Source organism: Gossypium raimondii, chromosome 12, assembly GCF_025698545.1.
Source record: "Gossypium raimondii isolate GPD5lz chromosome 12, ASM2569854v1, whole genome shotgun sequence".
Classification (NCBI taxonomy): Eukaryota; Viridiplantae; Streptophyta; class Magnoliopsida; order Malvales; family Malvaceae; genus Gossypium; species Gossypium raimondii.
The window spans coordinates 39,883,485-39,899,567 of NC_068576.1; the positions used below are offsets into that span (position 1 = coordinate 39,883,485).

Genomic DNA, 16,083 nt, shown 5'->3' on the forward strand with positions numbered 1-16,083 from the left:
ATAGCTCGGCTATGCAACCAATAGAGTTTGCTAAAACATTAAACATGGGGTTACAATGTTTAAGACTAGGGCTCGGGTATGGTAACTTATGAAGTCTGCAGGTTGGTAAACCAAGAGTCCCTCCAAGGTATAAACAAGAAGTCGCGGTGTGACTTGCGCGACAAGACACAAGACATAATGGAATTGACACGTCTGGGAACGCAGGCTAATTGGATAATAAGGGGATTTTCCAAAGGCAACGATAAGAAGAGCCTATAAAGCATTTTAACTCAGTTATGAGTAAAAGGATGGAGAGATTTCTTAGACAAGTTGGTAAACATGATGTTTGCCAATAAGAGTTCGCCAGAGAAGTCGCGAATCCCTCATTGGTTAATAAAATGCAGAATAGGTTACAATGGGGAAGAATGAGTAGATCGATAATAGACTTTATACACGGAAATGCCAGCTCAAAGTTGAATAATTATTAAGGTCTACCAAAAAAGTAAAAAGAAAAAGTCCATCAAGGCCATGAAGTACAGGAAAGATCTTGTAAGTCTACCAAGGGTGGAAACTGTCAAGGGATACCTGAGTAAGAGGAAGTGCGTTAGGAACTATCTGTTTATTTGAGTATCCTAAAGTAAAAGACTAAAAGAATAAGTACGATGGGATTACATTGGGGACACAAGTCCACCAAGGAAATGAGGGTGTTATTCAGTTAAGCACTATAGTTAAGTCCGTAAAATAGAGTATTAGGAAGATACCTTATTCAGGAAAAAAAGATTAAGCTAAGGACTCGCTGTCAGGGCGACTAATTAAATAACCACCAATAATTTTCGTCGATCTGAAATGGCAATTATAGGACAATTTTGAAGCATATCAAGAAGGGTACACTGAAAGTTAAAATAATGAGTAACAGGGGTAAGACCCACATGAGAATAGATCTAGATAGAATATGGTTATGTTTAGACCAAGGACTTTGTCCACCAACATTCAGCTTAGAGAGAATGAAACATTGGCTATGTCAATTAAGTCATCAAATTTTGCCCACGAAATCTGAAGAGTTAAACTCTGTGCCTGGAATCCCTTTTGCTTAAAATTTAAGCAGTCTTTTATAAAATTATATGAACAGACCTCATTAAGTTCTTCTAAACTTATAAAATTTACTGCTTGGATGCAAGGTAGATAAAGACCGAGAAATCAATAGAAAGGGGACCCAACTAGACTCCACCAAAGCGAAAGTTGGGTGCAACAACTGTATCATGTATATAGAGGGGCACTCCTGGAGGTTACGCCTAAAGGTCTAAATTGATTACGTCTACAATTTGACCATTAGTTTAAAACTCGTATTTATATATGGATCTAAAGCTGTAAGAATTTATTGTTAGGAGGAGATAAGCTTTAGTAGTAGATAGTTGTTGGAAAAGTTGGGTTGTCTAAGTATGTAGTATAATTAGATGGAAGTTTTGTTAATTTATTCAGATTGTTGTGACATTCGGTACCTGGGCCTAGCGGTCGATCCGGGTATAGGGTGTTACATGATTAATTTTAATTAATCATCATTAATGGTATCATGTTCTTAAATTAAATCTAATTAATCAAACTTATTAAGTTAACTGCATGTAATCATCCTATTCCATTATCATAATTTAAAAATGGTTAAATAACTATTTTGATCATTTGAATAATTACTTTCTAGGCCCCCAAGCTTTTTCTTAATTAAAAATATATAGCGATTGAACTTTTACAATTTAGTCCCTAAGCCATAATTAACCACTTTTTCGACTAAATTATTCAATCGAACTTCAATTTATTTTTGTATTAACTCCATAAATATTCTTATTTTATATTTACGGACTTGGTTTACGAAAATAGGGTTCCAAAACTATATTTTTTGACACCACTAAATTCTGAGTCGTTACAGAAATAGTTGGTATAGACGAGACAACTGAATTGGGACACAACGGTATATTTAAAGCCTTCATAAATTACTCCAAGGATGGTAGAAGGTTAGACACATGATGCAAAGGCAATCTTATAGTTTGAGAAGAGGAAGAAGAGAGGTTTGAAAGGACAACAAGCCAGAGAAGGATCCTAATCTAGCGGGAATGGAAGTGGTGTCAATTGGGGAAGAAGAAATGACCATGTTGGTAGGGTTAATTAAGTCAATGGGGATGTCATTATAAGATTGTAAAGTCATGTTGCCCATTCTCATCGCACCAATTATTGATATAGTGGTACAACAAGGGAAAAGTAAGAAGGAGGTAATGATGGTGGTTGTGGAGGTCAATTCACCCAATCCAGGTAGAAAGTCGGAGGTTACAAAGAGTGATGGTGAAAAGAGTATGGAGACCAAGCGCCAAGATTAGGTTGACAAAGTGTAGGCTTTGTATGCTTGAGAGTTGATTCCCTTTCCATCGTTCTTGGGGGTATTTATAGGTGAGATCCCGTGTAAAATGGTGATAACCTGTTGAACTTGCCATCTAATCATCATTGCAGAACGTGTGTGGAAGATGTCTTCGATTGGATGAGGATGTCTGTGATAAGACAAATCGTGTTATTATTCTGATTCAATGGTATGGAGCAGTTGAACCTACGTGGGGTTTGGTGACAAAGAAGATCGCGTTCTTAACAGGAAGTTGGGAGCTTAGAGAAGCAAATGGTTGACTTCCTTGAATTGACTGCCTTTCGTTTGCCTGATTGGTTAGGACGAGAGGTGAGGTTTCTAGCATCCTTCTGGAATTATTGTTCGACAGGGTTCATCCCTCCAATGATCTTTCAGCTTGGCACGTGTCTTCCTTGGTGGGGGAGGTATATCAACTTTGAAAATTATTTGTTTCCTTTTTTAGAGTTTCTTTGTCTCTCTTTAAGCTTTGATGAAAGAGAAATGATAAGGACTACAACTTTTGCAACAACATTTATAAGCCTACAACAAACTATCCTTTCCATGCATTAAAGTACAAGATCCTAATAACATGCATTTATAAAATATTTAGGTTAAATATGCCATAAGATATTGTATTTTTTGATAATTTAGAATTTAGTCATTATACTTTTATTTTAGGAATTTAATCTCTTTACTTATCATATTTCAAAATTCATATCCAAATACGGTTAATTTTTTGTTAAATTTGTTGGTGTGTTACTTCAAAATAAAAATAATAATTACTTAATAACCATATAACTAAAAAAATATTGCAATATATTATAAATTGAAATTAAAAGAATCTAATTATAAATTATAATAATTATATAAATATATTATTAATTGTAATTATAATTTTATTTATATTAACAGACACTATAAATCATTCTCAAATTGACATGAACAACTCTGTATAAATCCATCATGACAGATAAGAAAGACAGATAACACCAATTCTTGTCCAATATAAAATAGTACTACCAATTTTTTAAAATAAAACGTCTGCTAATGTCAAAAGCATATTTAATTAGAAGAATGTGACAAGAATTGATGTTGTTGCCTCACTTTCAACCAACCTAAATATTATTAAATTATTACTAAATTTATATTTTAGTCATTTAATTTTAAAAAATTATAAAATAATTATTAAAAAATTTAAAATTTTTCATTTAAATCATTATGTAGTTAAGTTCTTTTTCTATAAAAATAAATTTACCTAATAAGATTCAAGTGACAATTTGACAATCGGTATAGTAGATCAGTACTCATGAATGAGTAGAAGAGCATATCTTAGATCTAAGTAGATTTGATGGTTGAAATTGGAGATCGGATAAGAAAGTTGTTTGGATTTTAGTTCATAGATTCATGACGTTTAAAGCTATTTCATGAAAAAAAATTGAACTATAAAAGAGAAAGGAATGAGAGGTTTTGATTGATACAACAGAGAAAGCTATATAACAACGAATTTAACAACTCAACGAGTGTCTTGAATCCATCAATCTTTTACCTTGAACAAAATTAATTATTAGCATAACCTGACATTAAAGAAAAGAAAAAACAAAACAATAATCATTCTCAATCTATTTCACATGCAATGAAACTTTTGTCTGGTTTTCAATTGCATAAAAGATAAAACAAGGGTGGGTTTGTTCAATTAACAAGAAATGTAGCTTAGCAGTTACCTATATATCTAGATTCTAGTATATACATTTATAAAGATTACCCCTTTATCAAGTCATCATAAATTATGATACATATAATGAAAAATATATGTAAATAGATATATATTTATATTTATATAAAATTTAAATGAATTTTTAGTCCAAGTGATTAAATTATATTAATAACACTCGTATCGTCACACTAGATGGTGAGAGAATCGAGCAAATAAGTAAGGATTAATCTCAAATTATGCAAAAATATATGGACTGACTATAAAGTTGAGCTAAATCGTGATTGGTCAAATAGTGTACGTAAATATAGTTATATAATGTGGTGGCGCTGCTATTCCAAGAGACCATCCGCCCCACTTAAAGTGCGCAAGAAATGGTGGTACCCTCACCCCCACGCGTTTTAATTAATGTCTCTTTTCTTTTTGTACTCTATTCTTAAGATGGCATCTACACTTCGAGGTTGCTTAGATTCCTTTTCACTTTTTTATTATTATATAAAGTTTAAAATTACTCATAGTCCTTTAACCTTTAAATAGAAAGATAATACGTTTCAGCGCACTCAAACCTACGTCCTCTTACATTGACAATAATATCGATACCAACCGAGCTAAGACTCAATTAATCATTTTCACATCATTTTCATTTCATTTCCCAATTTTAGCTTTAATTTAAAAAAATAAAGTAAATTAATCATTAATGTAATAGTAGATTTTTGCGTGCTGGATTCAAATATAGATAATCCATGTTCCTACCCTTAACAAATAGGTTGATTAAACTATTTAGAAAGTTTATATGGTACTTACTCAACTTTAAAAAGTTATAAAATAATCATTGAATTATTCAAAAAATTTTATTTAAATTATTGGGTTATTAAGTTTTTCTCAAAGTCTGACTAGTGAGCTTCAAGTGACGATTCGATGATCGATATGATTAATCAGTATCCATTGACAAGTAGAAGAACATATTTTAGATCAACGATGACTTGGTATATCTACTGTACGCCCATTAACTAAAATACATCTATGGTTAACTAATTGACGGGCCTGAGGAATAGTCGAAGCCATACCCAATCAAAAAAGGGTGTTATCCAATCGCATTTCAAGTAATTATTGTAAAACTTGACCTGTTGACCCTTGGGCTTTTCTGGCAATACGAATGTATTTAAGTAATTGTCGTTCTGTAAGGCCATAATGAAAATGCAATTTTTGTTTTTCTTCTAAAGGAATACGGTATTGAGAGTCAATATTGAAAATTAGAAAAAAAGTTGTTTAGATTTTGATTCATAGAATTGTGACATTCAAAACTGTTTCATGAAAAAATAAACTTGACATATAAAAAAGAATGGAAAGAAGAGCTTTTGATTGGTACAGATAATGCAAACAAAGAGGGCCATATAGCGGCAATTTTAACAGCCTAGTAACTTAAATGAGAACTTTTCAATAGTTTAGTTATCATTTTGCAACTTTTTGAAGTTGAGTGACCAAAATGTAAACTTACTAATAGTTTCGTGTCATTGTTTTGGTTTACCCTAATATATATAATTATTCTATTTTTTAGTATAATCACGTGTCTTTTAAGTATAGTCTTTCCAACTACGATGATTTCAATATTCAAACTTAATTCAAAAGTGATACAGTTGACTTTTAAACAACAAATAATTATTTTAGAACTATTATGGGCCAAAGCTGAAATCAATGATAGATTGTATTGAACTGAAAGCCCAGATATTTTAGGCCGACCCTAAGTCCACAAGGACTATTTTGTTGGATCCTTTGTTTCGGCATCTGCCTCGACAGATTTTCAATTGACCTCCCGAGATAGAAGAAGCTATGTGGCTGAAATTTTTTTTGATGAAAATATAAGTAAAAGGAAAAATATGTAAAAATGATAAATAGTAAAAGGTAGAAAAAGACAATGTATGGTTTTTCTCATAAAGACAACATCTTTCTTGCAAAATGAGGCTTAAGTATGGTAGCAGGAGGATCTGTATTAAAAGTTAGATTGTATTTATTTTATTTTATTTTTAAATAGATAATTTGTTCTTATATGTTAGATCAAAAAGTAAACCAGTCTTTTTTGTTAAAAAATTCATCTATTTCTACTATTAAAAACTTACGTGACTGACAAAATAATCAAACAGTTATACTGTGTACCTCATGTAGACACACGCGAACCAATTTTTAACCATAGAAATAGATGAAATTTTTAAGAAAAAGATCGATTTGTTCTTTGATCAAATGCATATGAATTAATTTATAATTTTTTTAGTAAAAGAGATAAAATGCCTCTACGATAATTTTACCAATTTATTTACATACTTTTGGATATATAAATAGCACTACCAGGGGTTCTGTGAATTATCAATTCAAGCATTTTCTGGGCTGAGCTGCCCCTTCAACCCTATTAGAATAAACCCAGTTTTATTGTATGTAATTTAATATATGTATTATAGTAGAATTTTTTTCCAAAAATAAAAAATTTAGTTACGTGGATAAATTTAAAAGACGACAATTGTCATCATCTAATAATGTCACGTGTAATGCCATCAATTTGTTGTCTAATTGATTCAGCCAAAACCATATAAAGCAGACAAATATCATCTTCAATAAATTTTGTAATTATAGCATTTTGACCTATGATTTATTTTTTGTTTTATAAAATGTAAAATATATTGAAAGAAAATATTTTGCAATTTTTAACATTAAAGGTGTAATTTTTGGTAAAATAAAGTTAATGAAGGAAATAAATTATTTTATTAAATAAATATAATAAATATTAGATAGATTATGGTATAAATTTCAAAATTTATAAATAAAAACCTTTTCATAATTAAAATTTTCAAAAATTTTGAAATAAATAAATTTTATAATGTTTCACATTTTTCTTTTGGAAGTCATTCTGAATATTTTTGAAATAATAAATTTATTCCGTAATTTGCTATCACTATATTTTGGCATGTTAAAAATGCTTTCACTATTAATGCAATTTAAATAGAAATATAAATATGGTGCAGTATACATGTAGGGAAAGATATTTTGGAAAGCTATCTACATCATAATTATATATATATATATGAATTTAAAAGAAAAAGGCAGTTCCATATAAAAGAAAAAAGTGAGATTCAATTACTTGAATAAGGATGGGACATCGATATGGCTATGGATTTGGAACCTGAGTCGATGCTTTCCTGGAACGACAGACTCTTGGGTGGTTTGGTGGGTGCTTTTAGTGTCTCGGGTTGCAATTTAAAGTCCGTGACTATCGCACAAAGTACATTTTATGGAGGTCTATTAGTTAGATGAGAATCATTTGACTCGCGAGAACTGATCCGATTTAAAGAACTGATGAAGAAGTCTATCCATTTGAAGCCTGGGTGGCTCAATAAAGCAGATGTAAAAAGTTAGGGTCTGTTTGATTACCAGTAAAATGTTTTCCGTAAAATGATTTCTGGAAAATGTTTTACTTTTCTGTAAATTGATTTACTGGAAAATATTTTCTGGTGTTTGATTAGATCTGTGTAAAATATTTTCTGCTGTTTGACAAATTTCCTGAAAATATTTTCTAGAAAAGTTGTTTTTACATATATTAATATATATTAATAAATTTTATATTTTAAATTTTTTACATATCTGCAATGATTTATTTATAATAATACTCAATTATTAAGCTACAATATTAATCGTTATAAATTGAAAAAAATAATATCAAATAAATTATTTGTAATTGTGTTAAAAAAACAAGTATTGAATAATTATAAATTGCTTCGAAACCACAATGAGTACTAGAAATAATATTATCCAAATACATAATTAGTAGTACACCACATAGTAACAACATTGTCCAAGTGCATAAAATTACACCGCATAAAAGTATCAATAACTTCAACCCTGAGAAAATTTTTGAAGCCAAATTTTATGTGGTTACTGCTTTATTTCTTGCCAACTGGAATAGCCACCCTTTTAAAAAGATATTGATACAACATGCGGTGTCTTGATTCTTTCTCTATTTATGAAGTTTATTTTTGAAGTTTACTTGTACAAGAGATGTCTAAAAATGCGTAGAACTAGAAGAAAAAAACAAAAATCAGAAACAACGATGTTACTTCCTGTCATAATGAATCTTTTATCAGTTGAACTGGTTCTTTGATGAAACCTTTTCCTTGGTTTTCTGAATCTTCAAAACCTTCTTCACTATCTTCTGTTCTTCAACCAAAAAGGCCCGAATAATCCTATAAAAAACCATTGACATTTCCGTAAATTATTCATCAAGTGTTAAGGTCAAAATAATTCACATTTGAAGCATCTGTCATTGTCCTAAAAAGAAGAAAAATTACTAAGGCATGAAGCACACCTCCCCCTGACTGCACTGCCAGATAACACACCACCATAGGCACGGTTAGTCCTCCTGTTCCTAGGTAACCTAGACCTCTTGTATTCCGCAGGTCTCAAGTGAGGAATCTGCACATTGGGCAATACCATATACATCAGGAAGATAGAATATTATGATCAAATGAGAAAATAAACATGCTAAATATCAGTTAGCAAAGTGAAACATGATAGTAAGCAATGGAATTTTGGCATATACCTTGATAAATTAATCCTTTTTCGCGAAGTCTAATAAATGCCTCTATAACAGCTCCTGCAATAAGAATGCAAGTTCAGAACACAAACTTACCCTACTGTTATTTGAACAAATGTAAGCGCCTAATTATTATTTCTATGATTATCACTACTATTATTACTGCCATATGTACAATGCAAAGAAAACAAATGAGGTAACAAGTAAAACAGGTCACAGATTGGAACTTTACACATAATTTAAAGACTTTGAACATTAGCTAGATTTCACTTTTACTAGATAAAAAACTTGTCTTACGACTTAGTTGCTCATCGAGGGTGAAACATTCTCTAGTCCAGTCATAAGAAGCCCCAAGTCTCTTAATCTGATTAGTAATGGTCCCACCATACCTGAAATTGAAAAGAAAAAAGACCAGCAATGAACAAAAAATAGATAAAACATACAAAACAAAATAGTACCTATATGAAACCTTAATGGTCAAATATGAACAATAAACACCAGAAATTAAGCAACGGGTTAAAGCAATAAAACTCCATAAGTATCAGTATTTGGAAGGAGAAGAAGTAGAATTTATTGAAGTTGTGGAGAACCCCCCAAGCCATTTCTTCATAAACAACAAAAACACAATAGATGATATGTACAAAGTAACAGATTCAAAATCAGCAAAGAACAGCAGAAAAACCAAGTATGCAAATAATTTAAGGGAAGACATACTTCTCTTTCCACTCCCAAACTCGTTTTTCAAATTCATCTCTGCCCAGTTCTACCCTTTTTATTCCTTCAGAAGCCAACATTCTTTCCACAACCAACTAGGAAAAGAAAAGTAAAATAGGTTCAATTATATATTCCCATTCAACAGGATACAACATATATACTCATTCTCTACATAGAACATTATGTATAAAGAGGGCAGAATGTAAATCAACAACAAAGATGAAAACCAAGAAAAGTAAGAACCATACCCGATCTAGAAATCAAATCAGTGAAAATTAACAGAAAAATACTTGTTGATGACAGAGAGAGAAACACTGCTTTTGGGTTTTCTTTTCTTGACTGTGCCTACCAATTTTTTAGGGTTTCTTCAAAATAGAAGTAAGGCCGACGGTCGACGAAGATGACGGACGGAGATGGTGAAGGGAGGTGATGAACGGAGATGAAGATGTGGAAGAAAATTTGCTTAGAAGAGAAAGGAGAAAGGAAAATGTCTTACGGTAGAGAAATGGGTAAGACAATTTCCAAAAAAAAAGCTTTGGATTTTACCGTGTTTGTAAAATGTTTTCCTATGGAAATTTATTTTCCGTAAAACAAACACCGAAAATTTCAGAAAATATTTTTCGGAAAATATTTTACACCAATCAAATAGACCCTTAGGCTACCTTAATAAATAAGGAAATTAATATTAAAAGATTAAAGAGAATAATGTATGATATGATTTGATTTGATTGTATAATCTTGTAAATCCCTTAATTATGGGGATAAGCTTCACCTCAACTGTTGATGTAAATTAGCTAGACCGTTAGATTTAGGGAGTTCGACTATAAATAGAGACTTTCCCTCTCAAATATAAATCATCCATTGTTTTGTATTTTTTGAGAGTGAATACTAAATTGAGAGCATTTACTCAAACACATCTCGTGTATTATTTTTCTATGCCTATTATGTTCTTTTGAGCACTTTTTTTGCTTGTGTTGCTTCCTCTATATAAATTGGTGCCCTAAAGGATTCTGCGAGAATCCTCACTTTGTGGGAGTTAAACTGACTTAGGCACATTTGAAATAAAGGAATCATCTAAGGCCGCACGGATTGCAAGACTAAAGTTTTAGCCCATTGACACTAGGGCGTCAGAGACCCAGTCCAACTTTAGAGATGTCGAAGAAATCTAATTGTTAGAAGGGGATATCACAAGATCCATGATGAATGGAATCCCTGCGATTAACTTTTTTGAAAGAGTCGATCAACTTTTGATGAAAGACATGGTGACCATGGTGGTAATCAAGCTTTTAGGTCGTTTCATTAGATATAATACCTTGCAAAATAAAATTAGTAGTTTATGGAGACCTTCCTCACTGTTTCATCTAATGGACATATAAAACGGATATTTTCTAGCAAAATTCCAGAACAAATAAGATTTTGAGAAATTTTTGTCTTAAGGACCATGGATTATTTACGAGCAATACCTCACAGTGCAACATTGGAGTCTAAATTTTAACCCGATGAATACTCGGGTGTTGTTAAAGCATGGATTAAATTTCCAGGTCTCTCAGATTTCTTGTACAAATGGAGGATTCTTGAAGAAACCGAGGGGACAATTGGTAAGGTTACAAAATTGGGTTTTAACACAAACAGTGGAACAAGAGGAAAATTTGTTCGGCTACCAGTTTATGTGGACATTGACAATTCATTGATCTCTTAGATGTTGATCAATGGAACTATCCAACGAGTGGAATTTGAATCACTTTTGATGGTGCGCTTTAGTTGTGGATGATATGGCCATGTGAGAAATATGTGTCCAAAAAAAGCTACTGAAACAAGCCAATCGGAGGTGGAGATTCTGACAGTGACGAACGAGAATTCAGTTGGGGATTTGGTGGCGTACGGACCCTGGATGGTTATCAATAGGAAATCTCGGTGGAGTTCAATGCCGAATTGTAGTCAACAGGTTTTTGTTTTAGGATTTGAGAGAATGACTCTAGATTTAGGACTTTATCTTTCAGCATTAATAGTGGCAATAAGTGGGGGTTGAAGGGTCGAAGATTTCGACCGAAAATCTAAAACCTATAGCTTCTCCTAAAAGGGTATTACAAAGGGTTTTACTTTAGAAAGTAAAGGAGAAGGCCCATCAAAAAATAAAAATAATAAGGAAATGAATTTGGCTGTTGGTGCACAATGTGGGTCGGTGTTGACTGTGGCCCATTTGGCCTTTTATAACCCAAATCTGGGTATAGAAGAACGACAAGCTAAAGAGATAGGCAATCAGCCCATTAGTCCCTCCATTTTTATTTTCACCGAAAGTGGGGAAGCCCACCCTAATATTTCATATGTTAACTTTAATGTACCAGTTGTCAATGAAAATATTAAGGAGTTTTGTGTTGACAATAAGCTTAATACTATAGAGATGATTTCTAACTCAACAACTTTTTTAAATCCTATTTTTTTAGGACCAAGTGGGATGGATGTTCCTTTGAAAGAAGGAGTGCTTGACCCAAGTAAGCATTTGACCATTTCTTTTAAGGAAAAATTGACTGCAGTGGAAGGAAAAGCTTTAAAGGTAAATAACCTGATAAAGTTAGTGAAGGGCATTCATACTGGTCGAGGACGTGGGAATGGTGGAAAAAATTATTCAAATAGAAATGGAAAGTTTCTGAATATGACTCTTCGAGGTCATGGAGAAAGATCCAAGGCTTCAGGGAATTCATGTTTTCCTCTTTCGGACACAATGAACTCTATGGCTGAACTTATTAGTTCCCAAATTGATATTGTTGGTGACACGAGAGCTCAATCAAGGAATGAGAAAGGCTTGGAAAGTTTGTCTTCCGCTAAATAGTAAAGGTTATTCTCTTTTCCTTTAACTCTTGTATTTTTTATGAATTTATAAATTTTTCCGTGGAATTGTCAAGGTTGCGCAAGTATAAAATTTCCCCATTTCTTTTTGGAGTATAATTTGGAATATAAACCGAATATCATGAGCTTGTTGAAAACGAGAGTTAGTTGAACAAATGCATATAACATCATTGACAAGTTAGGTTTTCAATTTTCTAATCGTGTAGAAGCTATGGGATTTTCTAGTGGTATTTGGGTTGGTTGGAAGGATTTGGTTCAAGTTGAGGTAGTTCATAATCATCCCCAATTTATTCTAATTTGTGTCATTTATCATTCTCATTTCTAACCTATTTATATCGCTTTTGTGTATGGAATTCTTGATCGATATAAACGGAAATTTCTCTAGGAATGGCTTAAGGCTACTATTCTTGGGGGGTCCCTTGGCTCGCTATTAGGGATTTTAATGTCATTCTTTCGACTAATGAGAAGAGAGGTGGACAGAGTAGAGGAATGAGGTTTCCGCTTTGTGATAATTTCTTAAAGTCCACCAATGTTCATGATTTGGGTTTTAAGGGCCCACAATTCACTTGGTGTAGATGGGAGCTTTTTGAGAGGCTTGACAGAGCCATTGGGAATGATGCATGGTTGAATGTTTTCCCTATTTTTTGGTTACTTATCTTCTAAGGATTAAGTCTAACCACGGATTGCTCTTTCTTTCCTTAAAACTTAAGGTTAGAACTTCAAAGGAACGACCTTTTTGATTTCTAGCTAGGTGACTTGAACATCCAACCTTTTTGGATTTTGGTAAAGGTCAGTGGGGATCTAATGGTAATTTGGCAGGATGCCTTTCAAGTTTTTCTTTGGGGTTTAAGGAGTAGAATAAAACTGTTTATGGGCATATTGGAACATACAAAAGGCATCTGCTGAATAAGCTTTCTAATATACAAAATAGGACAAAGCTTTTTTTTATTCTAGTAGTCTTCTTCAATCTAAAATGGAAGTTCGAGAGGAATTGGAAAGTGTTCTTCATCATGAGGAACTCTTATGGAAGCAGAAAACCCGATATGAATGGCTAAATTTGGGTGATCGGAATACCAAGTTTCTCATTGTTGTACCTTAGAAAGAAGGAAACATAATCGTAATATTACTCTGAAGAATGGTAGTGGTGAATAGATATATGATGCTGAAGCCCTTCAACTTGAAGCAATTAATTTATTTTAGAAGTTATATGGCGAACAACCTGGACCCATGGGTATTTTACCCCTTAGCTCATTCCCTAGTCTTGAGCAATGTGATGTTTAGATTCTTGGAAAAGAAGTGTCAGACGATGAAATTAAAGCAGTATTGTTTGATATGGCCCCTTTAAAAGCTCTAGGAAGTGATGGCTTTTAGGCCCTTTTATTCTAGAACCAATCCAAGTGGATCATGGAAACAATCCAATTGATAATCATGGTTGTTTCCATGAACTTGATTGTTTCCATGATTAACACTTGTCGACAAGTGATAAGCAACAATCAAGTTCGATTCTTCGTAAAAATGTTGCTTATCACCATTAATCTTTTCATCCATAGCTTCCTCATTCTTGTTTTGAAGGCATTTATCCTTCAAATGTCCATAAGTACCACAGTGATAGCAAATAATTGGTACAGACTCATATTCTACACGATGAATTCTTTTAGCTATCCTGATTTTCAAAATAAGAGGTTTAAGCAAGTTGACGTGCACAACAAATCTTGCAAATTGGCCTTGTGATCCCTTGTCAATTTGGAGATCAATCTTTATGAATGTGTCAATCATTTCTCCAATTTCATGGAGAATGCTCTTTTTGTATAACGTTCCTGACAATCCCGGCCATGCAACAACTTTGTGGGGGTATGATTGTAGCGTTGTGAAACTAGGAAACCGTGGTTGAACTGTCAAATAGTGTCCAAAGATCACCCATTGACCCTTGGGTAGAATATTCGTATAATCCTCCATTGACTCAAGCTTTGCCAAGAAATAGTCATTCTTGACATCCATCAACTGAAATCTTTGTGTCGGTTTCCATAAAGAACACATTTTTTTCCATAAGGCGTTATATCCAATCGTCCTCCCAAGCAATTTTACAACTACCATTCTGGCCATACTTTTTTCAAAGTGAATAAACACGTTCAGAAAAATCAATGGATGAAACATCATCCACTATCTCTTTTTTTACATCTTCATCTGTTAGTTCAATATCATCCTCAACCCAGGATTCCTTTTTAGATTCAGTCTCTAGTGATGCATTCAATACCATGTTTCTAAAGGAAACCTTTTTAAGGACATCAGAATCCATCTGAACAGCCTCCCCTCCTCATCTGGTGGCTCATCCTCCTTTCGTCGGAACTTCTTGATAACCTTACCAATGCTCTCGTTCATGACCTGTAACATTTTGAAATCTTATTAATAAAAATTATTAAATCAAATTGTAATAGCCCAATATTGCCCGGCCCGATAAATAATTAAAACCAATACAAAAACAAAATTAAAAACCCAATTAGCCTAAGCCCAATACCCTAGCCCAACTAGCCTAAACCAGAAATCAGCGAACCCTAGCAGCATTCAGCCTCCACCACTGCAGCAGAGCCAGGCCTCCTCCTCGCGCATGGTGCGTCCGAACGCGTGTAGCGCCTACGCGCCAAATCCACGTGAGCCTCCGTACTTGCTCCAGGCTAGCATCGTACCTGCACAACAGAAGCAACAAACCAGCAACGCAAAGAAAAACAAAAATTAGCAAGCAAATAACGAAATAGCAGAAGGGGGATTTTTGTATTTCTATTCTATTTTTTTCGGCTATATAAGCCAAGATTCAAACCCTGTATGAGGTTACACACGGATACAAAAAAGGGCAGAGAATCGAATGTAAAAAAAGAGGGAGGCAGATTGTATCAAAAAAAATCAATACAAAAAATGTTGTTTTTTTTTCATTTGGTTTTTCGATTGCTTTTCTTTTTTGTTTGTTTTGTTATTTCATACATATACAAGTATATATATAGAACAAGGAAAAGAAAAAAGGAAAAGGGTCGAGAAACCTTACCTGGATCGGTGCATTGCCGAATCCCACCTCCGTTCAGGCCAAGATTGAACAGGCAGGGGGTTTTCGACACTGAAGCGGCGCAGAGGGGGTGGAGGCTAATGTCTGTTTGTTAACAGACGTTTTTAGGGTTTAAAAGGGGGGTTTTATTTGGTGCATAAAACGGTGTCGTATTGGTCGTTTGATAGCCCTCGACCCGCGCGGTGACCCGACCCTAGGGGAGGATCCGCGCGTTTTGGGTCTGAGGGGCTATTTGCGCATTGAATCCCTCCGCATTTTGTTTTCACTTCAATTTGGTTTTTCTTAAGTTTTTAATTGCTGCCTTATGTCTGATTCGGATTCCAATTGGATCCACGAGCGAACGATGTCGTTTTATCAATTGGATCTGAAAGTTCTAATTTTGCATTTAATTGCTACATTGGTCCTTGTATTTTAAGTAGATTTTAAATTCGCCCTTTCAGATTTTTGTTTAATCTTAATGTAATGATTTTAACTATTATTATTGTTTCATTTTCTCTTTAATTACATTATTATTATTTTTCTTCTCTTCTTTAAATTATGTTTTATTTCTAATTTAGTTTTTATTAATTTAATTTTAAATCTAATTAGTGTATATTTTGGACATGGTTTTTAAGATCTAGTATTATTTATTGTTTAATCTTAACATTGTTTTAAATTTATCCTTAGTTTTATTTTGATATCATATACTATTATTTTAAATTATTATTGACATGTTTTAAATTTATCATTATATATTTTATCTTCAAACTTGACATATTACTATTTGATTTGTTATTTATCAATATGTATATTTTATAAAGATTTTGGTATAATTT

The 16,083-nt window shown here is 33.0% G+C and overlaps 2 protein-coding genes across 4 annotated transcripts; both read right to left on the reverse strand.

The window, feature by feature from the left end:
• Nucleotides 1–7,832: 7,832 nt before the first annotated feature.
• Nucleotides 7,833–9,913, reverse strand: LOC105764090 (valine--tRNA ligase, chloroplastic/mitochondrial 2). Its single transcript, XM_052624915.1, has 6 exons — nt 9,615–9,913; nt 9,367–9,461; nt 8,950–9,041; nt 8,659–8,712; nt 8,425–8,531; nt 7,833–8,302 (listed from the first exon to the last, which is right to left on the reverse strand). Exons 2-5 carry the CDS (start codon nt 9,444–9,446, stop codon nt 8,494–8,496), a joined length of 264 nt encoding a protein of 87 aa, XP_052480875.1. The 5' UTR covers nt 9,447–9,461; nt 9,615–9,913; the 3' UTR covers nt 7,833–8,302; nt 8,425–8,493.
• A 3,453-nt stretch (nt 9,914–13,366) lies between these two features.
• LOC105764092 (uncharacterized) lies at nt 13,367–15,383 on the reverse strand. Of its 3 annotated transcripts, none has more exons than XM_052624925.1 (3): nt 15,251–15,383; nt 14,765–14,897; nt 13,367–14,595 (listed from the first exon to the last, which is right to left on the reverse strand). In XM_052624925.1, the coding sequence occupies exon 3, from the start codon at nt 14,368–14,370 to the stop codon at nt 13,591–13,593; it is 780 nt and encodes a 259-aa protein (XP_052480885.1). In that variant the 5' UTR covers nt 14,371–14,595; nt 14,765–14,897; nt 15,251–15,383; the 3' UTR covers nt 13,367–13,590. The 3 variants fall into 3 exon arrangements, with proteins under 3 accessions (XP_052480885.1, XP_052480884.1, XP_012438012.1); XM_052624924.1 differs by having other exon boundaries at nt 14,729–14,897; XM_012582558.2 differs by having other exon boundaries at nt 13,717–14,595.
• Between the last annotated feature and the right edge of the window lie 700 nt (nt 15,384–16,083).